The sequence below is a fragment of the Brassica napus genome, chromosome A6, assembly GCF_020379485.1.
Source record: "Brassica napus cultivar Da-Ae chromosome A6, Da-Ae, whole genome shotgun sequence".
NCBI classification, from domain to species: Eukaryota; Viridiplantae; Streptophyta; class Magnoliopsida; order Brassicales; family Brassicaceae; genus Brassica; species Brassica napus.
Window position 1 is genome coordinate 24,226,712 of NC_063439.1, and position 16,131 is coordinate 24,242,842.

The 16,131-nt window shown below is 32.1% G+C and overlaps 4 protein-coding genes across 9 annotated transcripts; 3 read left to right on the forward strand and 1 right to left on the reverse strand.

The window, feature by feature from the left end:
* Positions 1 to 1,361: 1,361 nt before the first annotated feature.
* Positions 1,362 to 3,247, forward strand: LOC106349127 (chorismate mutase 1, chloroplastic). Its single transcript, XM_013789041.3, has 6 exons — positions 1,362 to 1,788; positions 1,888 to 2,113; positions 2,191 to 2,277; positions 2,358 to 2,501; positions 2,585 to 2,677; positions 2,765 to 3,247. Exons 1-6 carry the CDS (start codon positions 1,589 to 1,591, stop codon positions 3,020 to 3,022), a joined length of 1,008 nt encoding a protein of 335 aa, XP_013644495.1. The 5' UTR covers positions 1,362 to 1,588; the 3' UTR covers positions 3,023 to 3,247.
* A 209-nt stretch (positions 3,248 to 3,456) lies between these two features.
* Positions 3,457 to 5,324, forward strand: LOC106349130. The gene is made up of 7 exons (XM_013789045.3): positions 3,457 to 3,730; positions 3,816 to 3,910; positions 4,039 to 4,159; positions 4,240 to 4,358; positions 4,427 to 4,613; positions 4,722 to 4,865; positions 4,941 to 5,324. Exons 1-7 carry the CDS (start codon positions 3,491 to 3,493, stop codon positions 5,229 to 5,231), a joined length of 1,197 nt encoding a protein of 398 aa, XP_013644499.3. The 5' UTR covers positions 3,457 to 3,490; the 3' UTR covers positions 5,232 to 5,324.
* Positions 5,325 to 5,387: 63 nt separating this feature from the next.
* BNAA06G31010D lies at positions 5,388 to 8,972 on the reverse strand. 5 transcript variants are annotated; one of them, XM_013789044.3, is made up of 9 exons: positions 8,630 to 8,972; positions 7,753 to 7,931; positions 7,546 to 7,629; positions 6,876 to 7,428; positions 6,631 to 6,793; positions 6,385 to 6,513; positions 6,094 to 6,288; positions 5,875 to 5,997; positions 5,388 to 5,782 (listed from the first exon to the last, which is right to left on the reverse strand). In XM_013789044.3, the coding sequence occupies exons 2-9, from the start codon at positions 7,904 to 7,906 to the stop codon at positions 5,657 to 5,659; spliced, it is 1,527 nt and encodes a 508-aa protein (XP_013644498.2). In that variant the 5' UTR covers positions 7,907 to 7,931; positions 8,630 to 8,972; the 3' UTR covers positions 5,388 to 5,656. The 5 variants fall into 5 exon arrangements, with proteins under 5 accessions (XP_013644498.2, XP_048591280.1, XP_013644496.2 ...); XM_048735323.1 differs by having other exon boundaries at positions 7,753 to 7,934; positions 8,630 to 8,966; XM_013789042.3 differs by having other exon boundaries at positions 6,876 to 7,431; positions 8,630 to 8,952.
* Positions 8,973 to 9,036: 64 nt separating this feature from the next.
* On the forward strand, positions 9,037 to 10,610 carry LOC106349131 (transmembrane protein 230). Of its 2 annotated transcripts, none has more exons than XM_013789046.3 (3): positions 9,037 to 9,246; positions 9,572 to 9,884; positions 10,312 to 10,610. In XM_013789046.3, the coding sequence occupies exons 2-3, from the start codon at positions 9,602 to 9,604 to the stop codon at positions 10,389 to 10,391; spliced, it is 363 nt and encodes a 120-aa protein (XP_013644500.1). In that variant the 5' UTR covers positions 9,037 to 9,246; positions 9,572 to 9,601; the 3' UTR covers positions 10,392 to 10,610. The 2 variants fall into 2 exon arrangements, with proteins under 2 accessions (XP_013644500.1, XP_048591281.1); XM_048735324.1 differs by having other exon boundaries at positions 9,168 to 9,246; positions 9,600 to 9,884.
* The last annotated feature ends 5,521 nt before the right edge of the window (positions 10,611 to 16,131 follow it).

Here is a 16,131-nt window from a genome sequence, read left to right on the forward strand (position 1 = left end):
GATGTAATATGCATATTTCGTAGGCAAGACATAGCTCAAATGAGTCTATCCACCTCTATATGAAGTGCTGAGAGACTCCATTATGGAGTCTCCATCTACACGCCTTTGCTGCGGTGGGAACTTGTCTATGAGGACCATTTAAAGGATACTAATGATTTTTTGGAGTTTTATACTTTAGTTGAAATGTTAAAGATTTATCGGAGTTCATGAAACTTTTCAAAACCATTGCAGTTTTCTTTTGACTTGTATAGCATAGCATCGCATTGTAGGCATCTTCTAAGCATACGTGCATGTTGTTTTGTTCTCCTTCAGGGAAGCTGATGGCTTAACTATTTGTGTACCCTAGTAACCATTGAGTTGGGGCACACGATGAAGTTCAACAAGAGCTTGTTGGCCAAATGGCAAAGGTTGACTGAGGTGTGTGTTTGGCTAGTTTTTCATCGAGGCATTTAAAAGAGGTATTTCACAATTCTTTCTATAGATTCATAGATATTCTTAGCTCCTTAACCATTAACCCGCCTTACAACATTTCTACGTCTACGAACCCCCTACTTGTCATCCCCACTTAATCAAAAGCAATAAGGCAAAAAAAAAGAGTTAAAATAAAGCTCCGCAATATAGGACACCGACATTTTATACTTTTTAGATATCCAACTAAGTTAAAGTTAAGCCATAGGATATGCAATCATGCACATTACTTGGTGTGTATGAAACCAAACGAAGGAGAGTTTTAGCCGGCAAAACTTGCTGTTGAAGATGGAAATTCATGAGAGGATAAGGCTTTTTTTTTAATAAAGTTACATCAATCAAGTAGATTATCCACCTTTGATTTATGCCTGAATGTGCTGTTTGCAATAAGTTATTAGTTATTTGATTATTTCTATAGAAAATGTGAATGTGAGATCGTTTTATAGTCAAATAGTTTGGTTTATGTGAACACAATATAAAGATTTGAGACTATTTCAGATGATAAAAGTTGCATATCCTAAAATAACTAGCTTATACACATACAAGATATTTGCTTTATGGTCACTTTAAAGTTAGGTTCTGTAAGTTGAAATTTATCATAATTTTTGTACCATATAATAAGTTATAAATAACATTATATTATTTTTCTTCATAACATAAATAATAAAATACAAAAAAAAAACTAATTCCTGATTAACCCTCCAAATATAATTTTTATTTATTGGGTAGCTACTAGCTAATAAAGTAATAATCATATGAATTAAATCCAGTTGACTATTTATAATTTTTTTCAACTTGTGATATACTAGAAAATAAATAATTCTAATTTAAACTATACCATAAAAAATGGATAACAAAAAAAAGGTAATAAGAACAGTTTTGTGTGTTGGCTGGCTTAAAGACGTGCACACAGTCTCGCAGAAGACAAACCTAACTTCCTCCACCTTCTCCCTCCTTCACAAGTGTCTCTCTCCTTTACCCACCACACACACACCTACCACCCCCTCAAATGCCTAACGCTCTCTTATAACATCTCTCTTTAATCATCTGCAGATTATTCTCTGTCTCTTCCTCTGATCCTCTGTTTTCTCCGCCTCCTCTGTTTTTTTCCTTCTCATCAATGGAGGCGTCATTGTCGATGATGAAATCGTCTGTCTCTTCCCCTGCGACTGTGTTCCTCGCCCATAGACGCGAGCTATCGACGCCTATTTCTCATACGTTACCCAGAGCTTCCTTCTCTGTACGCTGCTCTCTTCCTCCCTCGAAGCCACCGCCTCGCTCCGGAGCCAGCTCTGTTCACGCCGTTATGACTCTCGCTGGGTATGATTTCAAAAAGTCTCTTTCTTTGATGAAATTAACGAAACCCATTGTTCGACTTAGCTTAAAGTAGCAACCTTTATGTGTTTGGTGTTGAGACAGGTCGTTGGTAGGGAAGAAACGAGTGGATGAGAGCGAGAGTTTGACACTCGAAGGTATCAGAAACTCGTTGATCAGACAAGAGGACAGCATTATATTCGGTCTGCTGGAGAGAGCCAAGTACTGTTACAATGCGGATACTTATGATCCCACTGCTTTCGACATGGATGGTTTCAACGGGTCGTTGGTTGAGTACATGCTCAAAGGAACCGAGAAGCTTCACGCCAAGGTATAACATAATACTAATCCTTAAAGGGTATCATGGTGGATTGTTTTTGATAAAAAAGATTGAAACTTTATGATTAGGTTGGTAGGTTCAAGAGCCCTGATGAACATCCTTTCTTCCCTGAAGATCTACCAGAGCCTATGTTGCCTCCTCTGCAGTACCCTAAGGTGCTTAAAGATAGACTCTTTAGTGTTTTAGCTTCTTTACAACGTGTTAAGAGCTTCAAAGTTTGTTTCTTTTGAAATAGGTTTTGCACTTTGCTGCTGATTCGATCAACATAAACAACAAGATATGGAACATGTACTTCAGAGACCTTGTCCCAAGACTAGTGAAGAAAGGCGATGATGGTAATTACGGATCAACAGCTGTATGTGACGCTATCTGCCTTCAGGTTCGTTTTCTTCCTTTTACTGGGTGATCAAATACTTCTTTTGTAAGTAAGTACTCATGTAGTTCTGGTGATGTTCATTGCAGTCTCTTTCAAAGAGGATCCATTACGGTAAATTTGTTGCAGAGGCCAAGTTCCAAGCCTCGCCCGAGGCATATGAGCCCGCCATCAAAGCACAAGTATGTATATATATTCACTTCTCCAATGTTTATTGAACTCTTTTGTGCATATCTCACCTTTAAATCCGCATGTGTTGCGTTGTGCAGGATAAGGATGCTTTGATGAATATGCTGACATTCCCAACCGTGGAGGAGGCGGTAAAGAAGAGAGTTGAGATGAAAACACGAACATACGGGCAAGAAGTGAAAGTGGGCGTTAAGGAGAAACAAGAAGAAGAAGAGCTGAATAATGAATCTCAAGTTTACAAGATCAGTCCAATCTTAGTAGGCCACTTATATGGAGATTGGATCATGCCCTTGACAAAAGAGGTTCAAGTGGAGTACTTGCTCAGAAGACTAGACTGATAAATAAATGGCTTTGGTAGTATACTAGTATCAGTATGTTTTTTCTTATGGAATGTTTTTTTGGTTTTTTTTTTTTTTAACTTTACAAATCTCTCAAAGGTTAATTCACAACTAAACTATAGTTCCATGTTTGGTTTTCAAGGTTTCTTGCAAAACAAAACTGTGTGGTTTTTGTACATTCTCTCTCAATTGTGAAAAATCAAAGGGATGCTTATAGTGTATGTACTAAGTTGTGCCACATTTATAAGTTTACCTGTCGCATTCCTCTACGGCTACCGAACACATAAGAGACATGCTGCAAATTTAATTGCAGAAGATTTAGCTCTACAATTAAACACCATGCTGTCTCGAATCAACGCGATAGAACTACACGCTGTCTTTAGGACTAGAAACGCCACGCAGTGTGACTGTTGATAAGATAACATCACTGACTCACGAGATCCTCTGTTTCTTCTCTGTTTTGTTTCAATGGCTACTGCTTGGGTCACTTGCTCACTCCTCTTATCCCCACTAAACAAACCACCCACACGATTGAAACTCCTGAATCCAAGCACCCTTCAACGCTCGTCCTATGGAACCAGAAGCATTGCTATCAAGTCCATGGCGGTCCAAGAAGACGACAAAAGGACGAGCGATGAAGCAATGAGCATCGACAACTTACGCGGATTCGTCGACCTTAACGTCGGAAAATGGACTGGCTCCTTCCACGTATGATCAAAATCCTAACTTTGAATCTGGGTTGTTTGCTAGATTGTGTGACAAAGCTCCTTCCTTTTTTTTATGTGCTGGGCAGCAATTTGATGGAGATGGGAACCTGTTGCATAAGATTGATACTCGTCTCTCTGCTAGTTCGTATGGAGAAGATGAGCTCATTAGCCTTAATCAATCGTATGTTTATGCTTGTTTCGTAATTTTGTTAAGATAAAAGACAAAACTTTACTGTTTTTGTCTGTAATTATACAAAGTTCTGAACTTTAAACGATGTTCGAACTAAGAAAGTGTATGTGTCCTCATAGGTTATATATAAAGCAGGCAACATCAGCCACTTCGGTTGCTGATGAAGAGGAAGAGGAAGCTGAGTGGGTAGAATACAAAATCAAAGAAACCAATATGTTCACTGTCGACAAGTATCAGCAGGTGAGAGTTGTTATGTTGTCTCAATCATAATGGTAGAAGTTTTGAGTTTGTTGACTCCTCTCATCATTAGTAGTCTGCAGATTGGATTCTTCCCCAAGGAGAGAGCATTTTCACTGAGGTATCAGACCGCTGGAATGTTGGATACCACGTTAAGGCAAGGCGTTCTCGGAGAAGATGACACTGGAGAAGAATCACCAAGGTTTGGTTTGTTGTATTCTTTATGAAACATAGCATGAGTAAGTAGACTAAATAAGAAGTTGTTTTCAGGTTTCTTAAGCTTCCATCTCGGCGTCCTGCTTTAGTATGTGAGAACTGCTTGTATTCTAATGAGACGGATAGAAGAGCTAGAGCCTTTCACATCATGGATCCCAAAGGTGTTCTTGAAATGCTTATTGTGTTCCTCGAGGAACGAGGGCTAGAGAATCTCGTTCATCCAGTCCTCGACGATTCTCAGGTTATTTATTCTCTCAGCAAACAGATATAATCACACCACAGCATCAATAGTGTCCTTATACGATTGCCTAGTGCCCATTTGAAATTATGTTTGTTTCTTTTGATGCAGTATGATGGAGAAAGAATCACCCCGTTTCTTGGTACTTGGAAAGGTCGTTCAATAACAAAACGAAGCGGTGTCTATGGATCAACACTATCCGAAGCCGATACTGTTGCTGTTCTTGACATTAATGACCAAGGTCAAGTAGTCCAGGTACACAATATTCAACAACACTCTTCTAGCCTATTGCTTATGTCTTTGACCATATGAGGTTTTGATGTCAATCAGAATATTTCCTCGACATCCGATGTGAAAAACGTGACGACAAATGTGCACTGGGTGGGTGAAATGTCGAAGAACTTGGTTACATTCGCGGAAGGATACCAAATGACACTGTTACCAGGTGGTATGTACATGGGATGTCCCTGCGACGTAGCAAAGAGTGTTGCTGAGTTGAAGTCTTTCCATCTAGAGTTCTGCTGGCTTGAATCGTCAGTGTCAAGACAGAGACTCGTACGTACATATGACCATGAAGGTTTGGCTGTCTCCTCAACTTATTTTTCTGAGACCAAAGTGTGAGTTTCTTCTATGTTACTATGATCATTAATGTTCTTGTACTGTCTGTATAAACATCAAAAGTGATAGTAATGTATTGTCATTGACTCATTGTCATATCTTCTCTTGCCCTTAGGCAAATCAACTCTTACAAGTTCACATAAAGAAATGTAGAGAAGATAACACATAAGAGATAGTTTCATAATAATATCATTGAGGTGACAGAGTACAAAGTTACAACAGAAAGGCCAAACTCGAGAAGATGACTTCCAAGAGTTTTGGATTATGAACGTTTTTACATATAAGTTATATAGCATAAATAAATAAAATAGAAATAGAGATGTCCACATAATTTTGGAAATATACAGTATTTTTGATGAATTAACACACTTTTATTATTTGGTTTCTTCATCCAAAGGAGTTGAGAGTATACAAGATGATCATAAAGCTTACACCAGAGTTTCTCCTTCCTCAGGGATTAGTAGCATTGGGATTTGACCACGGTCAACAAAGTCAATCTGGCTCAGCCTCAGACAACACAAGACTTGTTCCGGCAGCTCTTCTGGTTTTTGAGCCTGTTTTCATAATAGAAAAACAAATGTTTGAATCATGTTATTATAACAAAGAACAAATGATCCTCTAGTATATATAAATGTTTGCTAATTACCTGGATGGCTAAGCCGAGATCAAGAATTCCATTCTTCAGTCGATCTCTGAATGCTTCAAGTCCTTTGCGTGATATGTAGCTGAATCTATGAACATCCAAATCAATCTCAAAGTAGTTTGGACCCTGTGGAGTGATAGAAAAAAAAAACAAATCTTAATTAGGTGCAAAAAGACTGACTTCTTCTGTTGTGCGTGTAAGAGGTTAGTGTGGTGCTAAAACCTTAAAGAAGTTGTGTTGAGGACGAGAGAGGACGGGCTTTTCATTGTAAGCCTGTACAAGCTTCTTTTCAGTCGAGCCCAGAGTTAGATCTTCGGGGTTAACAAGTCCAGCCACAATCTTAAGCCTCTCACGGAAAGCAACATTGCTGTCTTTCGCAAACCCTTTCACCTTCTCCACCTCATCATCCACAAGTTTCTGTTTCGTTTCAGAGAGACAAACAAACAAAAAACCCTGGTAAGAGATCAATCACGAGACGTGAGAGTTATTATAAAGGGATTCTTTCAACGGTACCTTGATGCTGTCCTGGTACTGCTGAGAGGTTTCTTTTTCGAAATTTTCTTGTAATTTAAAGTAAAGTACAATGCTCATGCCTTCTCCATCACTATCGCCAAGGAACATTGCAGCAGGATAGGTTGGTAACTGCCAACAAAGCACAAAGGTCAGGATCATTTACACATATATACGTAAAAGACCGGCTAATTAAACTTTGTGACAAACCAAAGACGGAGAAGCCATTGATATCTCACTGGCGGTTACCTGAATGTTAACAATGAGAAGAGCAGGGAGCTTTGCCTCGCTTTTGATGTTTGGAAGCTCGATGTGTTGAGCGATATGATCAATCTTCTTTGGACAGACAAACAAGTCAACGCCTATAGGAGTGTATGCACACTGATTTGGAGCTGGGGATTTCTTTTTGTCTCTGCAAACACCATTCCTCAACAGTTACAGACAAAACAGTTTCTAGATAAAGATACATATAACAGAGAGGTGAAAAGGTGTACTTGAAATAGGTTTCTCCACGGAGTTTAAAAGTTGAAGGTGGTATCTCACACCAACTTCCACTGGACTGCTTCTCTTTGGCTGAGCAAGGGATTGTGAAACCCGCCTTCGGACGGTACAACAACTTACGCTGCTCAGTAACTTCCTCACCATCGCATGATCTCCTCTTGAAAGAAAGCCGATAAACCGCGGATTTTCGCTTCTGAGATGTGGGGGAGTTTAGTGTCTTGTCGTTGAAACTAACCGTTGGCATCAATCTGCTCAGGCTGGATTTCAGAGTTTTCTCCTGAGAGTTCCGTTTCTGCTCCTTCAGGCCTTTGAAGCTTGCATGGTTCATTAGGTTCTTCTTGCTGTTTCCGGTGATAACAGAGAGACCACCACTAGGATCCTTGTGCACACCTTTGCCCAGGGTTTTACTCTTGTCTATCTTCAAGTAACTCTCATGGTATTCTTCGTACTTTCCTTTCCCATCCACGATGCAGGAAGAAGATTCAAACTGAACTACTTGACCATTTGGGATATTACCGGTCGCACCACTCGGTGATGATACGTTATCTGCTAGGAGAGAGAGAGAGAGAGAGAGAGATGGCAAAAAAGAAAGACAAAAAGATTTAGATCCATAATCTACGTAAGCAAAATTGGTTCTCTGTATTAATGTAGATTGACATTTACCTTCAGGTAAGCTGACGAAGTCCTCATCCTCATCAGAATCAAGAACACTGACAGAGTCAAACCATGCATCATCTTGCGAGGTAGCTATTACACAATAAAATTCTACAGGTAAAAATCTACTATTGTCCAGTTCTTGATCATTTCTAGCTATCAACACAATGAGAATCAATATGATCTAACCAATGCTAGATAAAAAGAAAGACTAACCAAAAGAAACTCGGCTCACAACGTCACTAGACCTTCTAGTATTTGCATGAGGAACAATGTCAGATACTTTAGAAAAATGTTTGGAAGACCTGCGACGGCCTTTACGCCGAGGCCGCCTAATCCCTCTTGAATGGGTTGACACACACCCACCCATTATTTATATAATTTTACTTTAGATCCTGCTTCAAGAAAGAAAAAAAATTGTAAATGGGTGGATTAGAAAGAAAAAAACTCATGAAAAGACCAATATGCTTCTAACATCATAAAAATAAACACAGGTTTTGGAAAGAGAGAGAGAGAGAGAGAGAGAGAGAGAGGTAAGCAGATACATCCATCCCTCACATACAGAAACTGGTTGTCACTTTCTGTCTTTATTAACAACATTGGGACCAAGCAAGTTTTGAAAAAAAATCGAATACCAAGATCTCTAAACTAATAAAATACTATTAGTAAGCCAGCTCAAAAAAGTGTAGATGATTTATTTAAAACAAATTATAAGAGGAAGTGGGGAACAACATTCATGCATCAACAAATCTCATTATTGGATTATTATACTAATAGATAAAAATCTAAAAAAACTTCTTTGTAATCATCGATCGACTCACCAGGTTGTTTTACAACAAAAACTAATCAGCGATGTCTCAAAGAAACAAACTTTGATGTTAACACGCTCTTTTATAGTTTAAACAAAAAAAAACAATTTTTATTATCCTGAACAACACAACGCATGCAAAGTTACAAAGGAACAAACATGAAAGTGCCTGAATCTGGTAAAGATCATGATCGATCCGTAATAAGAAGAGATCCAAACGAGAATGTACGACAAGAAAAAAAGATTCGAGATTGATGAATCTAATGGCTGAGATTATTATATTACCTGGAAAAAGGAAACATGATAAAAGGGGGGGGGGAGCAATCTCCTTTTGATGTTGTTTTTTTTTTTAATCTGAGGAGGAAAAGGGGAAGAATCTTCCCGTCGTTAATCTCCGAGAGGAGGAGGATGAAATAAAAAAGATAAGTTTTGAAACCCGAAGATTTCGGATCCGGGCACGGATAACAATGACGCAAAAGGGAAGCTAATGAGCTTTAAAAAAAATAAAAAGATCTTCTTCCCTTTTCGCCTTCCCCTTGTCCTCTCTCTACACTACTCAGAGAGGAAGAGAGAGAGAGAGAGAGAGAGAGAGATCATCTTTTTGGCTTAAATTGCAATTACTAAAAGGCTATTAATTATTTGATTGTTAAAAAAACACTATTTAGGGATCAGATCTCCGTTAATTATAAATTTCCCGCCTCGCAGTAAATAGATTAAAACGAACATAAAAATTTAGGGTGCCGTATGTAATTTAGCAAAAGTTAAGGGACTTAACTTGTAAATACTTAAACTCACAAAACGCGTCGTCGCACGATAGAGTAGAGACGAAGACGAAGAAGAACATATGCTTCGTCAAAAGTAGATCCGGATCCTTCTTCCATCAACGGAATTGTTAAGCTCCGGTGAGTTTTCCGGCACGCCGTTCTCTTCTTCACAGTTGTAGTAGTAGTTATCAGGTTTTTGAGCCGTTAAGCTTCTCAATTTCGGAACCGGTTTGTGTTAACCGGTTGATTTAGCGTGTGGTAGATCTGCTTTACGGAATCTTGATTAAGCTTGTTTAGACTCTGTTTTTGATTAATGATTGTTTTGTGATTACTCTAATAGGATGTTGTTGAATCTGTGATCCATCGTTGCTTAAGAGCAATCGTTATAAAGCTTATGTACATTTTTTTTTTGTAAATCGTGACCTTGAATGCTTAATGATGCTAATGTGTTGTGATGGTGAAGGGATCTGTAAGGGTTATATACTGATTAGGAATGGCATCAAGGAGGAGTGTACGGTATGCTCAGCTTCCTGGAGATGATGAAGACTATGCAGATGGTGGTGGTGGTGGGAGGAGAGATTTCGATCCTCGTTTTGATTACACACCGAAGGCGTTTGATAGAGTGCCATGGAAATCGATAGGACTAGCTGTGTTTCTTCTCTTCCTTGGTTGTTTGCTTCTCCTTTTGGCGGTTTTCATCTTCACCGGTCACATGGAAGGAGATAGCTCTCAAGGATATGCTCTTCTTGTCCTTGGCTTCCTTACTTTCCTCCCTGGTAAGAGTTAGATAGAATTAGTTTTTTGTTTTGCTTATTGAGTTACTAATCTTGTTGGATACTCTTTGCATGATGTTTGATTTGAAAGCAAGCTTAAGTTGTTGTTTGATGTGGAGATTGGGTGATTTAGATAAACTGCTCATTTTCTGTTGAAACTGTGTTCTCTTTAGCCATTTATACTTCTTTGATACTGTGGAAGGAGCAGTGAATGTCATTGTAGTTTGTTATGAGTGCATGGTGCTTTGATTTAAAAACCCTCCTGGATTCCGTTGGTTGATATGGAGATTGAATTTAACTCAACGTGTGTTCTTTGTCTGTTGAAAATGATCTTCTTCTCTTTGTTTATGTTATACGAGTAGAACTGGATGTGGCAGTGACTTGTATTCACGGCTTTGACACATATCACAACTGTGTGGCTATCTTACAGGGTTCTACGAGACACGGATAGCTTACTATTCATGGAGAGGAGCTGAAGGGTACCGTTTCGCAGCCATTCCCTCTTACTGACTTCCCAACTAGCTTATCATCTGTGCATAGAAAAGTTGTAGTTTTTTTTTCTTTATGAGCAAGTCATATTATAGAAATGTAATCCAATATAGACTTTGAGCTGTTTCGTGAATCACTCCCAAAAGCTTGGATCACAGAGATACTACATAGATTGTTGATCCAGTTTGTGAATCTTATTGAATCTCGTTTGTTATCAAAATTTGTATGCCTCTTTTAGTAGTTTTGTTTTTTTTCGACAAAGAAGACCAAACGAAAACTTCATAACATAGACTGATAGACATGTGTGGTGTGTTATCTTATCTATTAAAAGAGAACTACCATTTTTATCTATCCTAAAAAAAGTCATATTAGCCTTATTAAGTCCATTTCATTAGCTACATTTATTTAACTATTTACATTAATTTATTATTATATAAAGATATAATAATAAATCAATTTTAACTGTAAATTCAAATTTTATTTTTAGTTATAACAAAATGTTGAGTAAAAATCTAACAAAATCTTTCTAAAATTTTAAAATATTTTATTTAAATTAATACCATTGATTAATTTCGTAATTAATAATATATACTATTATACATTAATTTAAATAAATTTTTATTATAAAACAAAATAAAATAAAAGTGTATGCTATTTTTCAAATTTTATAATTATATTCTATATCTTCTTTAGTAAAAGAAATACCAAAAAAATTCATACTAGGTATATTTCATCAATTAATTATTTAAGTTATTAATATATAACATTTCTAAAAATTCTTATAATTTATATAGTTATTAATAAATAAATTTTACCTGTAAATTTAAATTTTATTTTTACTTATAACAAAATATGTTAGAAAAAAATTTAAAAAAATCTTAATAAAATATTAAAATATTTTTAAATTAATGCAGCGATTGATTTCATAATTAATAATATAGTATTATTATAATGTATTTACTTATAAAATCCCACAATATACTAAAATAAATAACATAGAAATATAAATTATGCTAAGAAAATATCAGTTCTATTGTATAACTAAATAAAAATTTAAAATGTATTGTATTCAGTTTGTAAAAATTAGAAAAAATGAATGAGATTCTCAATTTGCTTATTTCATACTAAAAATTTATTTTACAAAACTCAAAAATATATTAATATATAATCACAATTAATAATAAGTAAATGTATAAAACAAATCATTATACATTAATAATATCGAATAAGAAACATAACCAATAACATTATAGATTTACACAACACATTCTAACATTAAAATGTAAATCATATCTTTTAAAATTTTACGATAGTATCCGTTATATATTTATAAAATAAAAATCTACCCGCACGGATGTGCGGGTGTAAAATCTAGTTATTTAACTAAATGAATGGTTTTCTCCTAGTATAACAAATGAAACAATGAACGATAATCACATCTATTTTTAAGTTATTTTCAATTTTATTTGTGTAAATCATTTTTGTTTGACGACATTAAACCATAGGTGTATTGTTTTAAGAAAATACGGTATTAATTAAAATATTAAACTATTTTCATATAAACCAACAACTAGATTCCGTGTTTTGAAAGCGTAGAATATTTTATTATAAAAAAATTCATTAATAATATTTCAAATGTTTTGTTAATTTAAAAGAAATCTTTTTATTTAAACATTTTTGTATTTAAATCAGCCGCTTTTATTATCGACATGAATCATTGGTTGAACTGCTAAACCCAGTAATCAGATATATAATCATGTTTGGGGTTTTAAGAATTATCGAATACCCAATAAAATTCGCAAAAACCGATTGAACCGATGAGTGATCGAAATGTAATCCAATTTGATTTAATATATTTATATAAAATATAATATTATTTTATTTATGTTACTAAATAATGATATATCAGTTGTTGAAATGTATAAAATTCATAATACAATATGTCGTAATAAAATTAATTTTAAAGTTTTATCTATGTCTTAATAATATAAATTCATAAAAACAGATTTGTACAATTTATTAAGATTGGATTTTAAAAATTACATTGATATACAAATATTTAGGATAAATAATTCGCAATCAATTTTTTTTCTCAATAGGTATTATTAAACGTTTAAACAGAAAATAAAAGTTTTTCAATATTAAATAAGTGGGCATCATTAAAAGGTATGCAAAACAATTTGGTGGATGGGAATAATAAGATGATATATAATTGCGAAGATATTTTGGTAAAATATTTTAATACACAAAATGGAAAGTTAATAAAAATAATAAGAGAATATATTACTACTCAAATATGTTGCATTAGTGATTCAATATTTTTAGGCAACATTAATATATTTTTAGACAAGAATAATGGGGGTGAAAAATAGTTTCCAAAAATGTTTATTGAAAATATTTCTTTGATTAATTTACATAAATAATATTAGAATTAAAACTAATAGTAGTGGTGTGGCTTTATAAATAACTCAAAAAGTTATGACATAATCCTAGGAGAGATTTTGTTTAATAGTATACTAGATGATTTTAATCTGCGCTTTAAAAGGGCGGGATTATTTATTTTTAAATATTTAATTTTATTACATAAAATTTGTACTTTAATTTTATATAATGTGTTTTGTAATATTATTTAATAGTTAATTTTAAAATATATTATTTAATAGTTGTTTAAAATTTTAGATATTTATATTTTTATGAAAATAATTATTAATTTTTGCAAAATTTAAATTAAACTCAAAGCCCATTTACTAAAACATTTAATATGAAAAAGAAAATTCAGCGTAATGAAATCAAATCGTATCTAAATTATGATATATTTATTGAACCTAAAATATAGATTTTGAACTTTTCCGGATTTATTTATTTGAAATGTAAAAAAAATTGTAACCCTAATTCGAAAAATTCTATGTAATATATTTATGTGCAAAATCAGTCACATTAAATGATATGTATTGTTGCTTAAAGCTATTTTTAAGAATTAAGCAATTGATTAAAGGATAAAAAAATGATTCATTTATGATTGTAAATAACACAAATAATCAAATCAGAGATTTTGCTTTAATAGTATAAATATTAAAATATTATTAACTTAACTTATTTGTAAAACCTACTAAAGTAAAAGAATAGAAAGTGTTAAGAGAATTTGATTCGGTAATCCTTACTAATAAAAGGGACCTTTTGAGGCTCCATAGAGCGTCCACATCAGCGAAAAAAAATTCTCCCGAAAGATGACACGTGGCATAAAATATAGTTTTACATTTTAATATTACTAATTTTTAAAAATTATAAATAATATGAAACATAAAGCATAAAAAATGGAAAAACTACATTGAACATATGTAAAATTACTATTTTTCACTTTAAAAAAAAGACGGCTTAATTCCATAATGTAATATTACCATTTTACATTTTTATTTTTAAAAAAAATAATATGTAAACATACAACATAAAAATGGAAAAACTACATTAAACATATGTAAGATTACCATTTTTCACTAAAAAAAGACGGTTTATCTCCATAATGTAACATTACTATTTTGTAAAAAAAACATTATATATAATTTCGAAAATAATAAATAATATGTAAACATACAACATAAAAAATGGAAATACTACATTAAACATATGTAAGATTACCATTTTACATTTAAAAATAACAATAAAATGTAAACATAGAACATAAAAAAATGGAAAAACTACATTAAACATATGTAAGATTACCATTTTTCACTAAAAAAAAGGGCTTATCTCCATAATGTAAAATTTCTATTTTATATAAAAAAAAACATAAATATAACTATTTGACTATTTGTCCAAGTTCTTCTATTAAACATTGCCGTTTTACATTAAAAATGGAAAAATACATTAAAATTTAAACATCTATCTTAAAATATAAAATATAGATATTAACTAAATATAAAGTATAAGAAAGAGAAATACTCAATATATTGAAAAATAAATAATAATTAAATATTATAAATATATAAATATACGAATTATATATACAATAATAAGTAAATGCACAATTTTTAAAAAATGGAAAGAGTACATTAAATATTAAACATCTATATTAAAATGTAAAATATAGATATTAAGTAAATAGAAAGTATAAGAAAAAGAAATACACAACTTAAAAACAATGAAAAAAGTATATTACGATTTAAACATCTATCATAAAATGTAAAATATAGATATTATGCAAATAGAAAGTATAAGAAAAAGAAATACACAATTTAAAAAAATGGAAAAAGTACATTAGTATTTAAACATCTATCTTAAAATGTAAATCTATCTTAAAATATAAAATTATTAGTAAATAGAAAGCATAAGAAATAGAAGTACACAATATAAAAAATAATAATAAGTAAATATATAATATAAGTAAATACCCAATTTAAAAAATGGAAAATTTCATTAAGATTTAAAAATATATCTTAAAATTTAAAATATAGATATTAAGTAAATAGAAAGTATAACAAATGGAAATATACAATTTAAAAAAAAATGGAAAACGTACATTAAGATTTAAACATCTATCTTAAAATGTAAAATAGAAATATTAAGTAAATAAAAAGTACAAGAAATGGAAATACATATACAGGAAAATAAATAATAAGTAAATAATGTAAATATATAATATATGAATTATATATATAATAATAAGTAAATACACAATTTTTTTAAAAAATGGAAAAACTTCATTAAGCATTAAACATCTATCTAAAATGTAAAATATATAATATAAGTAAATACACAATTTTAAAAAATGGAAAAAGTACATTAAGATTTAAATATCTATTTTAAAATATAAAATATAGATATTACGTAAATTAAAATATAAGAAATGGAAATAAACATTTACAAAAATGGAAAAAGTATATTAAGATTTAAACATCTATCTTAAACTGTACATCTATCTTAAAATGGTAGTAAATTATATAAAAATGAAAATACCACATTAGACAAAAAAAATGTATAGTTTTACATCAAGAAAGTCCCTATAAAACTCATTATTCCATCAATATCAACCTCACTCTATCAAGGAAAACTTCAAAGCACACGAGCAAAAAAATGGTTCCACCATCAACTTTTGCCGTCCCAAAAACCTTTAATGACCTTGAATGAGATTTTTTATGACAACAAATTTTTTGTTAGGTGGATTCATTGTTGGGAAACCCGCAACTTCCAAAAGCCAAACTTATTCATGGGAATTGAATTGCTTTTCATAGACTCAAAGTTATTCTTACAATTGTTAATATTCATACTAACTCTTTCATGATCAAACCATTACAGTTAATAATCATTCAAGCGTTTATCCTGAAACACTTCATTCCTCGCCGAATCAGGTATTGGTTCATGTTGGTTTAATATTGTTTTTGGTTTATTAACCGGTTTAGGATAGTCCTATTGTAAATATAATTTAAGTTGGTTTTGCATATATTATGCTTAAAATTAAATAATAGTAATATTATGCTTAAAATATAATTTTAGAGAGTTTTCAAATATAGTTTAGAGAACATTATAGGTGATGAATTTAATTTATTAATATAAAATAATAATATTTACTACAAAAATAAATATTTATATACTTTTTAAAACTCTAATAACTAATATAATAAATTTAGTAAATAAAAATACTGTAAAACTTATATAAAATATAATATATGCTCTCTTTGTTTCATAATAATTGTTACTTTACAATTTTATTTTATTTTGTTTAAAACGTTATTCTACAATTTCAATGTAATTTTGTACACTAAAT

What these genes read in the sequence shown, in the direction of transcription:
- LOC106349130 (XM_013789045.3), top strand. Translation starts at nt 3,491, where the DNA reads ATGGCTACTGCTTGGGTCACTTGCTCACTCCTCTTATCCCCACTAAAC. An exon ending in CTCATTAGCCTTAATCAATC is followed by an intron (nt 3,911 to 4,038) that starts GTATGTTTATGC and finishes GTGTCCTCATAG; the next exon opens with GTTATATATAAAGCAGGCAA. An exon ending in ACTGGAGAAGAATCACCAAG is followed by an intron (nt 4,359 to 4,426) that starts GTTTGGTTTGTT and finishes AGTTGTTTTCAG; the next exon opens with GTTTCTTAAGCTTCCATCTC.
- LOC106349131 (XM_013789046.3), top strand. Translation starts at nt 9,602, where the DNA reads ATGGCATCAAGGAGGAGTGTACGGTATGCTCAGCTTCCTGGAGATGAT. An exon ending in CTTCCTTACTTTCCTCCCTG is followed by an intron (nt 9,885 to 10,311) that starts GTAAGAGTTAGA and finishes GCTATCTTACAG; the next exon opens with GGTTCTACGAGACACGGATA.
- BNAA06G31010D (XM_013789042.3), bottom strand. Translation starts at nt 7,906, where the DNA reads ATGGGTGGGTGTGTGTCAACCCATTCAAGAGGGATTAGGCGGCCTCGG. An exon ending in AGTACCAGGACAGCATCAAG is followed by an intron (nt 6,289 to 6,384) that starts GTACCGTTGAAA and finishes GAAACGAAACAG; the next exon opens with AAACTTGTGGATGATGAGGT. An exon ending in ATCTCGGCTTAGCCATCCAG is followed by an intron (nt 5,783 to 5,874) that starts GTAATTAGCAAA and finishes TTATGAAAACAG; the next exon opens with GCTCAAAAACCAGAAGAGCT.
- LOC106349127 (XM_013789041.3), top strand. Translation starts at nt 1,589, where the DNA reads ATGGAGGCGTCATTGTCGATGATGAAATCGTCTGTCTCTTCCCCTGCG. An exon ending in CTCCTCTGCAGTACCCTAAG is followed by an intron (nt 2,278 to 2,357) that starts GTGCTTAAAGAT and finishes CTTTTGAAATAG; the next exon opens with GTTTTGCACTTTGCTGCTGA. An exon ending in GTGACGCTATCTGCCTTCAG is followed by an intron (nt 2,502 to 2,584) that starts GTTCGTTTTCTT and finishes TGTTCATTGCAG; the next exon opens with TCTCTTTCAAAGAGGATCCA.